The 18,671-nt window shown below is 35.2% G+C and overlaps 1 protein-coding gene across 2 annotated transcripts in view; it reads left to right on the top strand.

Moving 5' to 3' along the window:
* Window positions 1-18,671, top strand: part of LOC115217311 (golgin subfamily A member 5) — a 42,088-nt gene that overhangs the window by 7,256 nt on the left and 16,161 nt on the right. The window contains exons 2-3 of one of the 2 annotated variants that reach the window (XM_029786963.1): window positions 7,270-7,787; window positions 17,847-18,101. In XM_029786963.1, coding sequence (XP_029642823.1) covers window positions 7,277-7,787; window positions 17,847-18,101 — 766 coding nt within the window. In that variant the 5' untranslated portion in view covers window positions 7,270-7,276. Of the gene's footprint in view, window positions 1-7,266; window positions 7,788-17,846; window positions 18,102-18,671 lie in introns of both variants that reach the window. The other variant, XM_029786962.2, reaches the window with a different exon arrangement.

Below are 18,671 nucleotides of genomic sequence, written 5' to 3'. Positions count from 1 at the left end.
TTTGTGAAGCAAATACTGGGTACTGCATGGATTTAGTTTTTATACAGGGAAAATAATGTTAGTCAGCATGGCCTAGGGAACGATGTGGTCTGGAATTTATCACTTCCATACCATAACCAGGGCCGTATATTATTTTTTGACCGATTTCTTTAGTTCGGTCAAACTTACAGTGGATTCCAGTATTTCACTTTATTCCACCTTTATGGTACACCTGTTGTGCATTAAATTCAACTGATGATATAGTGATGTGCACAATTCTTCTTCATCAAAATTTTGTTTCATACCCATTTGAATATTAGCTGATGATTTATTTTCTATGGTGATGTTGTCAATTTAAAATTTTAATATTTTTACCTTTTGCTCAATTTACCTGGATTTACCTGTAATTAAAGTCACTTTGAGACAAAAGTTATGCAATAGAATTGATTAAGAACCCTTTCTTTAATTATGTTCCAAATATCACATTAATATGTTGATAAGTAAAAAAGTTACAGTTACTTAATGAAACAAGCCTAGATTCATGATTATTTTAGAATTTAATTGAAACTCATGAGGGGTGTATTTTGGTCAGAAATATAGTAATGAAAGGGTTAACACATTCCATGTCAAGGCTACAAATGTACAAAATAAGCATTATTATTCACATTCACTGTAAAAGTTCCTGAAGAACAATATTTCCTGTATAGACATGAGGGGACACCAACACACTTTGGCCTTCTGTATTTTCCATCTGTAATTTCAAATTTCTTCTGTTTTTTTGTTTTTTTTGTTCTGCTTAAATCAAGAAATACATGCATGCTGTAAAATAAGTAAATAGGCTAAAGTTGAATATGGAAGATAATAGTGGAATGTTGTGGAATTAATGAAGCAGAATAATTAATAGTAGAATAAGTGTATATACAATTACATATAGATATATTTTGCCATGAAGGAACGTCGGACTGCTGAACAGGAATACAAGTTGCATAAATCAGACACCAACAGGAAGAAGCGGAATAAATCCTCCAACCATCTCAAGCAAGTGACAAAAAATGCAGTGCTTGAATTTGAACAGTGCATAGCAGCCAATCCTGACAGCAAGGTTTTCTGGAAATATGTGCATTCAAAGCAGAGACCTCACTCTCCAGTGGGCCCTCTTCGCAACCCTCACACGAACCAGATCACTGACGACCCCAAGGAATGCGCAGAACTCATTGCCGAGTGCTATGCAAACATATTCACTGTCGAAAGTCAAAATGTACCATCTTCACCATCACTAACAGCAAACTCCATAACAACTATGGAATTTACACCTGCAATGCTGCGACGTCACCTTCAAAATAATCAAATCGAACCAAATCAAAATAGATGAACATCAATGGAATTTGTATCCTTGTGGTACCAGTGCCGGTGGCACATAAGAAAACCATCCGAACGTGATCGTAGCCAGTACCGCAACGACTGGCCTCCGTGCTGAGGGCACATAACAAACACCATCCGAGCGTGGCCGTCCGCCAGCCCCGTCTGGCACCTGTGTCGGTGGCACATAAAAAACACCATCCGAGCGTGGCCGTCTGCCAGCCTCGTCTGGCACCTGTGTCGGTGGCACATAAAATCACCCACTACACTCTCGGAGTGGTTGGCGTTAGGAAGGGCATCCAGCTGTAGAAACACTGCCAGATCTGACTGGCCTGGTGCAGCCTTCGGGCTTGCCAGACCCCAGTTGAACCGTCCAACCCATGCTAGCATGGAAAGCGGACGTTAAACGATGATGATGATGATGATGATGATGCCTCCCCTGGTCTCGATGGAGTTACATACCTGTTTCTCAAACGTGGCAGGCACTTCCTTTTACACCAGCTTTCTATTTTCTTCCAGTACTGTCTCAACAATGGTGCTACTCCGGAGCAGTGGAAAACTGCCAGTGTCATTCCTCTGTTCAAAAAGGGTGACTGCACATCACCTGTCAACTATCGCCCAGTCAGTCTCACTAGCTGTATTGCAAAACTGATGGAATCGTGTGTCAGAGAAACACTCTGGAACTTCTGGAGCTCTCACAGTCTCATCCGACCCTCACAATATGGATTTGTCCCTAACTCCAGCTGCAGTGACCAGCTTGTCGAGTTCCTTGAGGACATTACTCAGATCACTGACAGTGGCTCATGGGTGGATGTTGTCTACCTTGACTTTGCTAAGGCTTTCAACTCTGTGCCACACAAAAGGCTTATGGTGAAACTCTCTGCAATGGGTGTGGGGGATGACCTTTTTAACTGGTTGAAATCCTTCATCCTCAGCCGAAAGGAGGTAGTCACAGTTCTAGGACAGCACTCTACACCATATGAGATGTCATCGGGTGTACCACAGGGATCTGTCCTTGGTCCCCTCCTGTTTGTGGCATACATTAATGACATAGATGCCAATTTAAAGAATGCCACAGTATTGAAATATGCAGACGACATCAAGCTGTACCTTGAAATCAAGAGGACTGATCCTGATGTCTACAACTCTTTCCTGCAATCAGACCTAGACACAATGCAGCAATGGATCACAGACTGGCAACTGAAACTGGCTGTGGACAAGTGTACCACCATGCATTTTGGGAGAAAAAACCCTGCGTCCACATACTCCCTCCACAACACTGATATCAAGAAATCCTCTTGTGAGCATGACCTAGGCATCACTGTCAGCAGTGATTTGCGTTGGACAAAGCATATCTCTAAAATTGTCAAGAAGGCCGAGGGTGTCTTGGCATCACTCAGCAAGACTTTTGTTAGCCGCTCTCCAGCCATCTATTTAAAACTGTATACAGCTATGGTACGACCACACTTGGAATTCGCATCATCAGTTTGGAATCCCTATCTTGCTCAGAACATTGACCTCCTGGAATCTGTCCAGAGACGTGCAACCAAACGCATACCCTCCATCAGACACCTACCATATTCTGAGCGCCTTGTTTCCCTGGGCATGGATTCACTGAAGCTCCGGCGTCTAGCGACGGACTTGGTAAACACCCACAAGGTTATCAACCACCTCACCAACAACAACACTGAACACCTTTTTGATCTCCATGTGTCTAACACACGTGGACATGCCTACAAAGTCAGAAAACAGCACAGCTCCCATGACTTTCGGAAACATTTTTTCACGCTCAGGGTTGCTGAAGCGTGGAATAAACTGCCTGCATCAGTTGTTGACTGCCATGACACTGCATCCTTTAAGGCCCTCATGCTTCCCGAAATCCGTCGAAACTACACCTGATTATATATACACTTTAGATGAGTTGTAGTGCACCTGAGCACTGTACACAATTATTATTATTATTATTATTATGATAGATCATTCCCAACTACACATTCTTTATTTTCTCTCCTTGTTTCTTTCTGTGTTCCTTTCTATGGAAGAGTGTTGGCTTGAAACGTTAAAGACTTTTTCATTTCCCGAGTGTTATACTAATACATCTGTTTGTTGTCTACACCACCTGTCTGCGTCTTTTGTTTTTTTTGTGAATTCTCTACATATAGATATATATTGATGATACATAGCATATTGTAAATATTGATTAGATTTACCAATGATAAAAAAGACAAAAATAATTTGATCATCAAAATATATGAACATAAAGCCTTTGAGCATTATAAGACATAGAAAGCAGCAGTAGGAACTTTCAAATACAAAAATAAACAGAACTGCTTTAAACTGTGTCAAAAAATGTAGAGCTCATGTAAAATGATTTAAAAAGTAAACCATATAAAAAGATTATTGTGCAGTGTCAAGACAAGGAGGCACAAACACATATGCAAGACCCCCCCACACACACACAATCACAGAAGGAAGAGTTGATCTCAGCTAGATTTGAACTCGGAATGCAGAGAGCTGGAATGAATACCATAGAGCTTTCACTTTGATGCTCTCATGACTCTGCCAATTCACTGTCTTGTCATCATGATGTGACCCTTGGGAAAGAACACCTCTTCTTGCCATAATCTGTTCTAATTTTTTTTTCTGTTGTCATACTATATTCTTTATTGAACCCTTTACCATTTAGATTACTCTGTCAAATGTAATGCTTATTCATTCATATTGTTTTGTATTAATCACTAGCAGTATCGACCGGCGTTGCTCGGGTTTGTTTCGACCCGCTGGAATTGGAATTTTTGAAAAGTAAAAATTTTGCATTATGTAGCTTGTTATTCTCTTCAAGTGAACATTTTTCTGGTTGAAATACACCGAAAAGTGGTGACACAGCAGTGAAAAAATTGTAAAAAAATAGGGATTTTCATAGAAAAAAGCACATTTTTGATGTAAATAATTTTTGGTGTTAACATGGTCCGATTTGAATTCTATCTTCTACGGAAGGAAGAGCAACCCTTCTTCTATCATACTCTCAATTTTGGTCAACTTGCGCCGCAGGGTCTCAGAGGAGATAATGTTGAAGGCTACCAAACCTGCCGCACACAGACAACTTCAGCTTTATATAGAGAGAGATAACACACACATGCATGCACACACCTTCTTAGCTTACAATTTCTTTCTTTCAACAATCGACAACTGAAGTACGTTCACCAATGAATACTACCAAAAGTTAGCGACAGATCTCTGTTTCCATTCTTTTTGTATGTATATTTGTACATCTGTCCACTTCTTGCCATATTTTTATCCTTCATTTCCTACACACACACACACACACACACACACACCTTCTTAGCTTACAATTTCTTTCTTTCAACAATTGACAACTGAAGTACGCTCGCCAATGAATACTATCAAAAGTTAGCGACAGATCTCTGTTTCCTTTTTTTTGAGGATTGGTTTAAGCATTAATAAGAGAAAGTAGCAGAATGTGTGATGTTGAATAAGAGTTGCAGAAAGAGGATATGATAGTGGTATACACTTGCAAAGAGAAAGTAGGAGAAAGTGTGGTAATAGCAGGAGTAAAGCATTTGAAATGAGAGAGGCAAATCGTAAAATATTGAGTTTCCTCGAATTTTTGCTTAATTGGGGGTGAAATTGAAAAAAATGTATATGCCATGACCCAATGGAATCTACTTTGAAAAATCATAGGTAAATTCCAATTGAAGAAATTCTATATTGTACGATTGTATTAAAAACAAACGTAGTCAGAGGCAGAGAAAATCTGCCTTTTATCATAAGAAGATGCATTATCTCATAGTTTTGAACTTTCGATGATGCGATTGTTTATTTTTAGAATGTCAGTGTAGGATAGTTGTGAGGGGCTAGATATAGCCAATATGAATGTAAAACAGGTAGAATTTGGGCTGGACGTGGCTGGTTTAAATGTTGAAGGTGAAAGAGAAGCTGCATTGTTATTTATTCACTTCTTGAGCTTGCTCTTACTATCCTTCACTCTCTCCATACATTCTTGTTTCCACTATTCTTTTGACCCTTATGCCACCCTGATACCTTGTCGCCATCATCTTCATCCCTCTTTCTAGTTCAACACTAATTACTCCTACCTACACTTGTATAATGTGAGCATTTATGTATCTCCTCTACAGTTAGAAACCTCTTCTGGCCCCTTCCTTCATATTCTAATCCAGTGATTCTCAACCATTTTTGACCTATGGACCCCTTTGATTACCATTTTACTCTGGTAGACCCTCATAGCTATTTCACTTATAAAAATTAGTTTTGTAGATACGTCTTTCAAAATTCCTGTTTTGATTTTCATTCATTAACTCGTGTAGTTTGAACCAAAATACTGTGGGTCCCCAATTTACTATTTTGCTTGCGCCTCCCCCCCATCCCCATTTTATATGGACCCCAGTTGAAAACTACTATTTTAACCTTTCATTACCTTGCATAAATCTGCCCCTCTCTCTATTGCAGTCCCACTCAGTGGATGAGGATCTTAGTCTTGTGAGCTATATTGTGACCTCACTAGTGATGGTGTCACAAAAAAAGCAACTAGTCTGCTCTGTAAAGTGACTAGCAATAAGAAGAGCATCAGTTGCAGAAACCATATCAAAGTAGAGATTGGAACTCAATGCAGTTTTCTGATTTGCTGGATCTTATCAAATCATACAATTCACATCAACATGAGAGATTAAAAGATGATGCTGCTGCTTCAAATTGTATTAAAACATCCACCTTAGCTTTCTACTGTTACTGAAAAATCTATCATCTTGCAGAAAATATACAAATTCAGTCATTCCACTTAAATGTAGCAACTGGATCTGTTGAATATATAGCTGATAATTCCTTATCTAAAATGCTTGGCATTGGAAGTTTTGGGTTATGATTTTTTCTGAGTTCAGCATTATTGTATGTTTGCATCTATAAAATGTGGTGGCTTGGATATGAGATGCATGTCTAAACACTACCCATTTACATTTCATATATTTATGGGTATTTGTCCAGTTTAGTTTTACATAAGATTCACTTTTGGGAACTTTTCACTTATCACCAAAGCAAATCTATCTATTACATTTTCACATTAGTTTGTCATCCTCATAAAAATGACTTTTCACAGCCAATTTTATACTTTCATTTTACACTCATCTACAAAGAACACTTTTTTCAAAACCTCTCTGAACAATTCTCACTTGTGGTGCTGCTTTACTCAAACAAGTTTTGAATTCTGAAGGTTTTGAATTTTGTAACTTTGGGTAAAAGATAACACTGAGTAACATGATTTTTGTCCTTGGGCAACAACTGTTATTTCTTATTTGCTTTCCCCTAGAAAGTATGAAAAATGGCTAATATTTCTTTCAAACTTTGCTTTTGTATAAGATTTATTCAGACCCCAAAGAATACCTCTCAATACATAGCTATGATGCTCCCCAACTACTACTGCTCATGATCAGAGATGCACATATTGTCAGCCACTAAGAGACATGATCAAGTGGTTAAGATCAAACAACTGATAAGCAAATCTGTGGTAGTGAGCAGAATATTTGCTATAATGATATTTCTGCTTCAGCAACTCAGCACTGAACCTGTCTGAAATGTAATGGAAAATAAGTCAGTTTCAAAACATTGATGTCCAGGTGCCAAAAGCCAAGCTTGAAGGGAATAATAGTGATTTCCTTTGATTTCTTGATAGAAGCAAATAGGAAATAACACTTACTGACCAAAGACAAAAATAAAAAAAAATTTTGTTACACATTGTATTCAATGATAGTGTTGATAATTATTATGAACCAGAGTCAATCTTGATTGATTACATCTTTTGCCCAAATTTGGGGCCTTGTGTCTATGTTAAAATTCAATAATTATGATTTTGATGGTGATGATGTCACATTAAAACATTTTGTTTTTATATTTCAGCAGAAAGAAAATGTCATGGCTTTCTGACTTAACAGGGAAAGCAGAAGATTTCTTGAATCGAATTGATCAATCTGCAGCTGAAGCGTTGACCAAAGATGAAGTTGCTAGGGCAAATAAACCAATTGCAAACAGCTATTATGCAAATTCTGAAAGTGGTCACTCTGGGAACACATGGGAGGCACCAAAAGTACCTTCTTTGTGGTCTTCACATAGTGTTCCTTCCAATTTGAATGACATGAACAATTCAAACACAGATCTAAACAGTTCAATGGTGAGCACTCCATTGAAACAGAGTAAGAAGTTTTCAAATGCTGTATCGTCAAGCCCAACGAGAAACAGCAAAAAGAAAGACTCTGATGATGCTTTGTTTGAGTTTCTCAATGAGACAAAGAAGATATCTTCAGGATCCAGCAACAAGCATTCACGACAATCCAGCATGTCATCCACAATTTCCAACCTTGTTCCATCACTGGAACCGAACGATGAGTTAAGTACATCAAATGGCTTTCACAATGAAAATGGTAGGTTGTATTTATATTAATAGTTTTGGAAAATAATTTTTTTAAACGTATGGGAAAATATGTACAAATAGCTAATTATAGCACCAAAATATGGAATGCTTTACCTATAAACTTTTTCAACAGCTGTTAATGAGTATTCAATCCATTTTGACTGTAAGCATAATTTTCTAAACTGGAAAAAATTTTAGCATGTAATATGTACCAATACACACACGTGGCTTAGTGGTTAGAGTGTTAACTCAAAATCGTAAGATTGTGGTTTAAATTCCTGGACCAGGCAATGCATTGTGTTCTTGAGCAAACCACTTCATTTCACATTGCCCCAGTCTACTCGGCTGGCAAAATTGAGTAATCTTGTGACAGACCGGCGTCCCATCTCGGTGGGGAATTTACATGCCCTGAAACCGAGAAACTGACCCTTATGAGTCAGCATGACTTGAGAAGGTAACCATTACCTTTGCTTTACACACACGTTTGTGTTTATCAATAGCCAGTAACTATATAACTATACCAACAAATCTCTGCTGTTATGGATCAAAAGGGTGGTAATCTAAACTGGGATTCAGCAAATCCATTTGATACTAATTAAAGAGCCATGGTTTGGATCTATAAACTAAAATATGAATGCACCAAACTCATTTACACATTTGCGTGTGTGGGTTTGTGTGTGCATTTATATATATATATATATAGTGTGTGTATATATATATTATATATATATATATATATATATATTATATATATATATATATTATATATATTATATATATATATATATATATATATGTCTGTATGTATATTACAACAATAAAATTAAATAGATATAATTGACATTCCAATAATTTATTTATATTATAATTATTATAATATAACATAATATACTATGAATATAAGATAACATAAATAATTATTAAAACATCAAAATGCCAACAGTTTTGTTTTTACTTACATACATTTTTTAAATATATAAACAATTCCCTTATAAATAAGTCTCTTCAAAGACAGAGTTTAAAAATATATATGGTGCAAGAGTAGCTGTATAGTAAGAAGCTTGATTCCCAACCATATGGTTCTGGGTTCAGTCCCACTGCATGGCACCTTGGGCAAGTGTCTTCTACCAAAGCCTTGTGAATGGATTTGGTAGATGGAAACTGAAAGAAGCCTGTCATATATATGTGTGTGTGTCCGTTTGACACCCCCCATCACTTGACAACTGATATTGGTGTGTTTACGTCCCTATAATTATAAAGTTTGGCAAAAAAAAAAATTGATAGAATAAGTACTAGGCTTAAAAAAGACTGAAAGTGTAAGTCCTGGGGCCGATTTGTTCGACTAAAGGCCATACTCCAGCATGGCCACAGTCATATGACTGAAACAAGTAAAAAAGTAAAAATGAGTATATATATATATATATATATATATATATATATATATATATATCTTTAATTAAATATATTCAATGAGAATATTATATACTGATTTTATATTAAGTGCTCAATTGTATCAAAGTATTAATACTATTAAAGTATTTATATATTTAATATGAGTGATTACATACATATATATATTTTTAAATAATATATTATTATTAAGATTAGGAAATTAATATCAAAACTTCTCTGAAAGATATACACGTGTGAAAAATAATTGTTGTATTAAAAATATATAAATAACTAAATATAAATATGTAATATATATGACAGTTTAAAAGTTTTGAATTAATTATTTAAAGCATCTTACGATCGTTTCACAGAGGAGTTGTCCCTATAATAAAATCCTATATTGATAAGCATTTATAGACAATGCTTCTGCTCTTCAGAGATATAAAATTTGAATTCTATATAACATATTGAATGGTAGTTTTTTTTTTTTAAATTTGAAGTAAAACTATAAAATGGTGTTTGTTTAAAAGATAAATTTAAAATTACTACTTTTGATGAATCTTTAAATCCATATATACTTCCTTGGTTATTCTTCTGCAATAATCCATAATATTCATATGTAAAATCCGTTATATTATATTGTATTCCAAATATAGTTCATATACTTTGGGTAGGTGTCTTCCACTATAGCCCCGAGCTGACCGGAGCTTTGTGATTGAATTCAGTAGGTGGAAGTTACTGCCGTGTGTGTATAGCTGCTCAGTGCCTCTCCGAAAGAGAGAGAGGGATAGTTAGTTTAGAAATGTGAAATTTGTATATACGTTTGGTATGAGACTCTTGAAATTCATATGTCTTCTTGGTAATTCCCTGGTAGTAATCCATAATACTTCTGTATAAAATTCATTATATTATCCGATAAATATATATATTTAGAGAGAGAGAGAGATAGAGAGTATCTTTATATACTTATCTCTGTGTGTGTGTGTATATATATATATATATATATTTAAAATATAATTTAGTAGTCTCACTCACTAGCGCATTACCTCCCTTTAACCACTTACACAAACCCAAACTTATATTATAAACACACAAAATACCTAACATATTCTATGTTACCCTACTCCAAACCTACATAATAAACCAATAATTATATACCTACTCTACATCCTACGCTAGCCTATGTATGCATATAATTCTTTTTAACCGAAAACCACCTAAGATACTTACAAGCAAACTTTCCCTTCCCACCCTCTTTTTCTATATGCACTCTTCATAACAAAATAGTATTACAGCAATGAGTCTCTCTACACGTTAGATTGGACCAATGCTTGTTCCATATTTTACACCAATATATGGCCATCTGTAATAATACGAACCACCTACAACCTTTATTTCAATAGACGCCTCGATTATTATAATAGCACCGGTTTTCCCTAATTAGAGTTAGCTCCCTTACATTGCACCGCCAGTGAACCCTCCAGAAGTTAAAGGCATATGCAAGTCATACCACTGAGTATACACGAGACTACAGGTCCAACTCACCTATATTCTTCATCCACCTCATAACGGACTTAATGAACTGTGAACCCCAATATAATGTAAGGCACTCAAATCTTTGATCTTCTCTTTCCCGATATATAACCATTGATCTTTCACTCTTCTTCTCTCTACCTCTGACTTCTTCGTTCTGACGATGTCTACCATTAGCAACAAGACAAAAATATATATTTTTTCATCACCATGGTAAACAGAAACGATTTTAAACAACTTCACTCCCACTCTCACCTTTATTTACTAATTAAATAATGCCTTACTAATGCAAAAGACACACTTCTGTTTGTTATTTGTCCTCCATTTTCTTCTCGCCTATATAAATTAAACTACGGTTACTCGCTAAATTACCTGCTGCCGTATACCTTTTGCCAAGGAATATACCCACTGAGATAATTACCAGGAGTGCCTTTGGATATATCTATCCCTTAGAGGCTAAGAAGAGTGGTCCCGGTACGCGTACTCGCGCTTCCGCGCTAGCTAGTCGTGAGTAGTCGATCCTACAACGACTACCTAGCAAAGTAAATAAAATACAAAATAAATATTTTTTTTACACAAACTAAATAATTTTTTGGCACTGTCATGCTTTTTTAGCTGTCAGAAGTGAAAGTCGTCAACTTCTTGTATTTACGCCAGGTTTATACCTTCGTTAATTTACGCCGTTTATTTACGTACCACCACGCTGTTAGGTTTATAAAACAATCGAAGTTCAGTTTAAAGTTTATAAATAAATACATTTCATTCCGTGTTCTGTTTAAACTTTATAAATAAATATATTCTTGCAGTGTGTGTATATGTGGCATGTGTATATATACATGTATATATATATATATATATATATATACATGTATATATACACATGCCACATATACACACACTGCAAGAATATATTATTTATAAAGTTTAAACAGAACACGGAATGAAATGTATTTATTTATAAACCTAACAGCGTGGTGGTACGTAAATAAACGGCGTAAATTAACGAAGGTATAAACCTGGCGTATATATATATATATACATACATACATATGTATATATACATGTGTATACATATGTATATATACATGTGTATACATATGTATATATACATGTGTATACATATGTATATATACATTTGTATACATATATATATACATGTGTAATGTATACACATGTATATATACACACACACACACATATATATATATGTATACACATGTATATATACATATGTATATATATATATATATACATGTATAGACACATCTTTAATTAAACTATTCCGCCTTAAAACGGATTTCAACAGACAAATATTACTATAATGGATAATATAAGCATATAACTACTTATACACTCATACAATAAATACAGACACACACACATTAAGTCAGACATATAGCCACATATACACACACTGCAAGAATATATTTATTTATAAAGTTTAAACAGAACATGGAATGAAATGTATTTATTTATAAACTGAACTTGACAATCTTTCGTCTCTAGTAACCTTTCCGTCCATTTCCGTAAAATTTTTTTTTTTTTTTTACATATGGGCTTGCGGGAACTTTTGAAGTAATGAGAGCGAAAGAGACTAAGAGAAAGCGATTGTATCTTTCGCTCTCATTGTTCTTTTGAAGTTACCGTGCATGGGAAGCATTGATGTACATGTGTGTGTTTGATGGGGTGTGGGAGACAGACAGTATGTTGTGTAAGTGAAGTGCTTCTGTTAGTGTGTGTGAAAGAAAGAGATAACTGAAATTTTTTACTCGGTGTATATGTATGTATATTACTTCAAAAGTTCCCGCAAGCCCATATGTAAAAAAAAAAAATTTTTTTTACGGAAATCGACTGAAAGGTCTACTAGAGACGAAAGATCGCCCCAGCGTGGTGGTACGTAAATAAACGAAGGTATAAACCTGACGTAAATACACGAAGTTGACGACTTTCACTTCTGACAGCTAAAAAGCATGACAGTGCCAATTTTTTTAAAATAAAGTAAATAAAACACAAAAACACGGGATGTTTTCCTTTTGAACGGCAGACAATTTCTAGTTAACTAAACACTTTAAAACTTCGTATACTGGTAGAATGTGTCAAACTAAAACATTTTTTCTCTTGGCTTTCTTGATAAAATTGTAATTTGTTTGTTTAACGTAGTTTAATTTTTCGAATTTTAACCAATGAATCGCCTCTAATTGAGCTAAAATAATTTGCTGCGTCTAAAACTGAGACAACATCCTGTCACTAACCCTAAACCTCACCCTAACCCTAAATTTTTTTTCTTAATTGTTAAATTAATTTAATTGTTACGCGTGTAAAAAAACGAAAGCAATGGAAAATAATTTAAACAATTAACAAACAAAATAATTCTATAATTTTATACACACGCTTTCCGTATATGTTCGGAAAGCGTGTGTATTTTGTTTGTTAATTGTTTAAATTATTTTGTTTGTTAATTGTTTAAATTATTTTCCATTGCTTTCGTTTTTTTTACACGCGTAACAATTAAGAAAAAAAAAATTTAGGGTTAGGGTGAGGTTTAGGGTTAGTGACAGGATGTTGTCTCAGTTTTAGACGCAGCAAATGATTTTAGCTCAATTAGAGGCGATTCATTGGTTAAAATTCGAAAAATTAAACTACGTTAAACAAACGAATTACAATTTTATCAAGAAAGCCAAGAGAAAAAAATGTTTTAGTTTGACACATTCTACCATTATACGAAGTTTTTAAGTGTTTAATTATCTAGAAATTGTGTGCCGTTCAAAAGGAAAAGATCCAAAACATGAAGTAAATAATTTTTTTAAACAAAGTAAATAAAACTCAAAGTAAGGATCGACTAGTCACGACTAGCTAGCATGGATGTGCGCACCGGGACCACTCTTCTTAAGTAGTACCTATATATTATACGTATATATATAATTATATATGTATAAGACCTTGCTTGCGAGGATCTGTTGAGGCAAGTGAAATCGATCAAAAATTCAATGGAAATTGTAGTTGTGATACCAGTGCCACGTAAAAAGATCCATCCGAACGTGGCCGATGCCAGTGCTGCCTCGACTGGCCTCCGTGCCGGTGGCATGTAAAAGGCACCAACCGATCATGGCCGTTGCAGCCTCGCCTGGCACCTGTGCCGGTGGCATGTAAAAAGCATCCACTACACTCATGGAGTGGTTGGCGTTAGGGAGGGCATCCAGCTGTAGAAACACTGCCAGATCAGACTGGAGCCTGGTGCAGCCTCCTGGCTTCCCAGACCCCGGTCAAACCGTCCAACCCATGCTAGCATGGAAAACGGACGTTAAATGATGATGATATGTATTATATATGTATGTGTTATATATATAGATATATATTTATACAAAATGAGAAAATGGAGAAACATACCTAAATCAATCATCAACCATCAGATAATACCCACTCAATACTTTATTAAACCATTAACATTGGATTTATTACGTAGGGATGACATCTGTTTATGCTACAAGGAGTTATTTTGATTATATATCTTAGAACACTAGCGCACTTCGACTTCCTACAACTAATCTCTTATAATTCAACTATTATCAACCACTGTTAACCCAGCACATATATACTTTTATGTCTCTTGACAGTCAAACAGAAATGGGTATGCTACACTTTATAATTTAGCGATTGCTTGAACAAAGCATAGCAGCTAAGTTTGTGGACTTTTGAAGTTCAATTTTGCTTGATTGCAATGTTACACAGCGAAACTGGTGCATAATGAGAAGATACTTTGAAAGTAAAGGTCCCCTGAAATGTGAATACAAATGGAATAAAACATGTTATGTATAAATTGGACCAGTAGTTATTGAGATATTCGGTGTTTTTGGGTATAAATACTCAAAATGGTGCATAATGGGAAAATACTCTGAAAAAAACTTCACCCGTTAGACAAATCATCATAGGCAAAATATTTTTAAGTGAAAATGACTTCAATAAATATTTTGTAAAAATCCTGTTTGTAACCTTGGTGTGAAATAGTTTTTGTTCCATAGGTTTCTTTCAAGTGCATTCAACGTATCTCGCCTCCAAAGATTTGGTTGCTATTTCTAGCATGCCCTGTCACCATGTAACAGCTATTTGCGATAAAGGACTGTTACGTGGTTGCAGAGCATGCAAAAAGTAGCAGCCAAATCTTACCTTTTCTGGGGAAAGGAGCTGTTTACATGTGATTTTGATGTCACATTCATTGAATATGATGGGCAAAATATTTTAAAGTGAAAATGACTTAAAAAATATGGTAAATATTTCATAGAAGACCCATTCAGAACCTTGGTGTGAAATAGTTTTTTCCATAGGTTTCTTTCAAGTGCATTCAACGTATCTCACCTCCAAAGATTTGGCTGCTTTTTCCAGCATACCTTGCTACCATGTAACAGTTATTTGCGATAAAGGACCCAAAATACCTGTTACATAGTAGCAGAGTGTGCAAGAAATAGCAGCCAAATCTTTCCTTTTTGGGGGAAAGGAGCCATTTAAACGTGATTTTGATGTCACATTTGTTGAAAGCATGCAAAATAACATGGAAAAGAAAAAAAAACCTACGAAACAAAACTTCATGGCTGATAATCTCAGACTTCCCCAGTGACCCAACGGGTGACGGGTAGTCTAGTATATATATATATATATATATATATATAACACCAAGTAAGTTAGGGGTTACGGATCCAACCCACTAAAGGATAGTATTTATCCAATATACTAATTCAACATTCTAATATCCGAAAGCTGATGAACCAACTAAATTGTTTCTCCATTTTCTTATTTGTATTATATATATATATACATAAAAACATGCATACATATATCCAGGCCTATTCATTTTTATAGGAGTGGGTAGCTATAACAAGACACACACCAGGTATTCCATTCATTTCCTAGCTCAAAGAGGTGAGCCCCATTCTATGCTTGGGTCAAAGCATAGAATGCAATAGACTTGAGAGATTGAATGGTATTATGAGAGTGTTGATTGACCTGTCTTTCAACAACATCCCATATGTCATAGTCTAGTGGATTGAGGTCAGGTGAGCTAGGAGGCCATGTGTCTGGAGTAACATGATAGTGGAAATTGGTGTGCATCCAATCTTGGTTTGTTTTAGCCTTATGAGATGGTGCAGACTTGTTGGAAGATGTAAGGTCTTCCATTGCTTACACTGTCTATCTAGGGCCTCACAACTACTGAAAGAAACCCATCATATATATATGTATATGTTTGCATTTCTGTGTTTATCCCTCCACCATCACTTGACAACTGATGTTGGTGTGTTTATGTCCCTGTAACTTAGTGGTTCAGCAAAAGGGACTGATAGAATAAGTACTAGGCTTACAAAAGAATAAGTCTTGGGGTCAATTTGTTCAACTAAAGGTGCTGCTCCAGTATGGCTACAGTCAAATGACTGAAACAAATAAAAGAATATATATATATATAGGGGGAGAATTCATGAAAAAAGCAAAAGACGAAGACAGGTGGTGTAGAAAACAAACAGATGTATTAATATAACGCTTGGGAATTGAAAAAGTCTTTTATGTTTCGAGCCTATGCTCTTCCACAGAAAGAAACAAGGAAAGAAAAAAAAACTGTGTGTAGTGGCTACCAATCTATCATGGCGACTATATATATATATATATATATAAGTATGGGCATAGCTGTGTGGTAAGAAGTTTGCTTCCCAACCACGTGATTTTGGGTTCAGTCCCACTGGATGTCACCATGGACAAGTGTCTTTTATTTACCTAACTGAAGTCTGATGAATGTCTTCCAGTGGGCTGACCAAAGCCTTGTGAGTGGATTTAGTAGATGGAAAAAGAAAGAAGCCCATCATATATATATATATGTATATATGTGTGTGTGTGTGTCTGTGTTTGTCCACCACCACTTAACAACTGGTGTTGGTTTGTTTAGGTCCTCTTAGTGGTTCACCAAAAGAAACTCAAACAAGTAAAGGAAAGCATATATATATACGTGCATGGAATGTTTACATCCCACATCGTTGTCTGAAGGCATTGAACACACCGATATGTTAACATTTCCTGTCAGTAATTCATCCTCTTACTCTGCACTTTTGAAATGAAGTTGAACAATAAAGACTCTACTGGTAAGCAGGTAACTGTTAGTGACAATGGTTTTGTCTATAATCTACCATGAAAACATGTCTGGTTGAGCTGCTCATTGTTTGAAAGACTAGGGAATACAGTGCCTTACCTGGTAAAAGTGATGGTTGATGACAGGAAGATCATCCAGCCATAAGAAAAATCTTTGATTAATTTCATCTGACCTATACCTACATGGAAAAGTAGATGTTAGAATGATGATGATAATAGTGATGGTGATGATGAAAATTATATAAATATTGAAAATTATGGGAATTTGGTGACTATAGTAGTGTTTTATTGTCCAGTATTTAATTAACATTGCACTTGAGTGCATATTTTTTTAGGCAAGGATATTGTTCAACTAGCTTTACTCATGTGCTTTATCTTATCAAAATAACAATAAAATAAATAACAGTTTATTTTAACCAGGCACATGATTCATTTTTGTAATAGAGGGAATATATAGTTTATTGAATCGTGTTTAGTATAAAACTGGTGCTTAATTTCATCTAGAAAGGATGGAAAGGTATAGTTTGGTCCTCAGGTGAATGAAGCATCAAGTTAGATACAATAACATCACCATTCTGATGACTGACCTTTTGCACTGTTGTAAAACCATTGATTGTTTGTCGTGTGTATATATACATCTTTGTCTTTGTTTTTCTGTTATGTGTCCTCTTTCTGAATATATGTGGCTGACTTTAGCTCTGAAGCTATTCAGTAGAACTGAGCACTTAATATACTTTCATCAGAATATTTGTGTATACAAGTGAACATTTTTAATTTACTCTCTTTGTTGTCAGTGACCTGTTTTTCATGCTATCTCAACTATGCTACTGTAATCAGCAGTACCTCAAAATATATCCAAAATGTAAGAAAGTACGTTAAAAATCCCTGACAATCTGTTTTGTCCTGTTTATTATATGTAGCTTGTACTAGTTTAGTGCTTATTATAAACATTTATATAACTTCTCCATTGTAATGGGCGAGGTTAATTGGCAAGATGATTACGTCTTGTATATCTCAGATGTTCCAGACTTGGAGAGTGTGACAGACTCACCAATGACACGGTCATTTGTCAATGTTGATGCGAATGCAAACAGTTTAGATATGGTTGATACATCACCAGAAAAGGCTGTGATAAACATGGAATCTTTGTCAAACAATCCACAAGACCAAGTGAATGCATCTCAGCTGGAAATCCGTCTTCTTCATAGTGAGATTGAAACTTTGAATAACGAAATGGCATCAATGGTAAATCGTGCTAAATCTTCAGAAAATGGTATGTATCTTTCCATGGTGAAAATATTTTCTTTCTATTCTTTTATTCATCTTAAGCTAAAAAAATTCTCTTTGAAGAGGAGAAAAAGATATAGAAAATGTGTATTTATTATTGGCAAGCTGGTCTAACACATTACCTGTTGACCTGGAATTTAACAGTCTGACCTAGAGCAACAGTCTTGAGTTCTAATTCATATTATGTTCTATTGTGGATATATTGTTTCATTGTTATTATTTGCAATCTATAAACCTCTTCTTTTTTTCAGTGCTCAATAATCACTGTTTGAATACTATGTGTTCTATAATTACAACAGTAAATTTGAATCCTAGTCTAATTTAATTGTGGTCCTTAATTGAAGTTATGGCTTAATTATTTTCTTACCATTCACATTTCTGGAAATCTACTTGTTTAAATATGAAAATAAAGCATTTCTATGCTTGTGGAACATGGTGAATGTGTGTGCGCATGAGTGGGTTCATGATATTGCATATTTGCATATTTATTTTTTGGAGCCCTCTTGTTCACCAGTGCTGAGTTGTATCAGGCTCCAGATCTTCCTGGAAGGCATCC

This window comes from Octopus sinensis, linkage group LG11 (assembly GCF_006345805.1).
Source record: "Octopus sinensis linkage group LG11, ASM634580v1, whole genome shotgun sequence".
NCBI lineage: Eukaryota > Metazoa > Mollusca > Cephalopoda > Octopoda > Octopodidae > Octopus > Octopus sinensis.
This window is presented reverse-complemented; position numbering and strand designations above follow the sequence as displayed.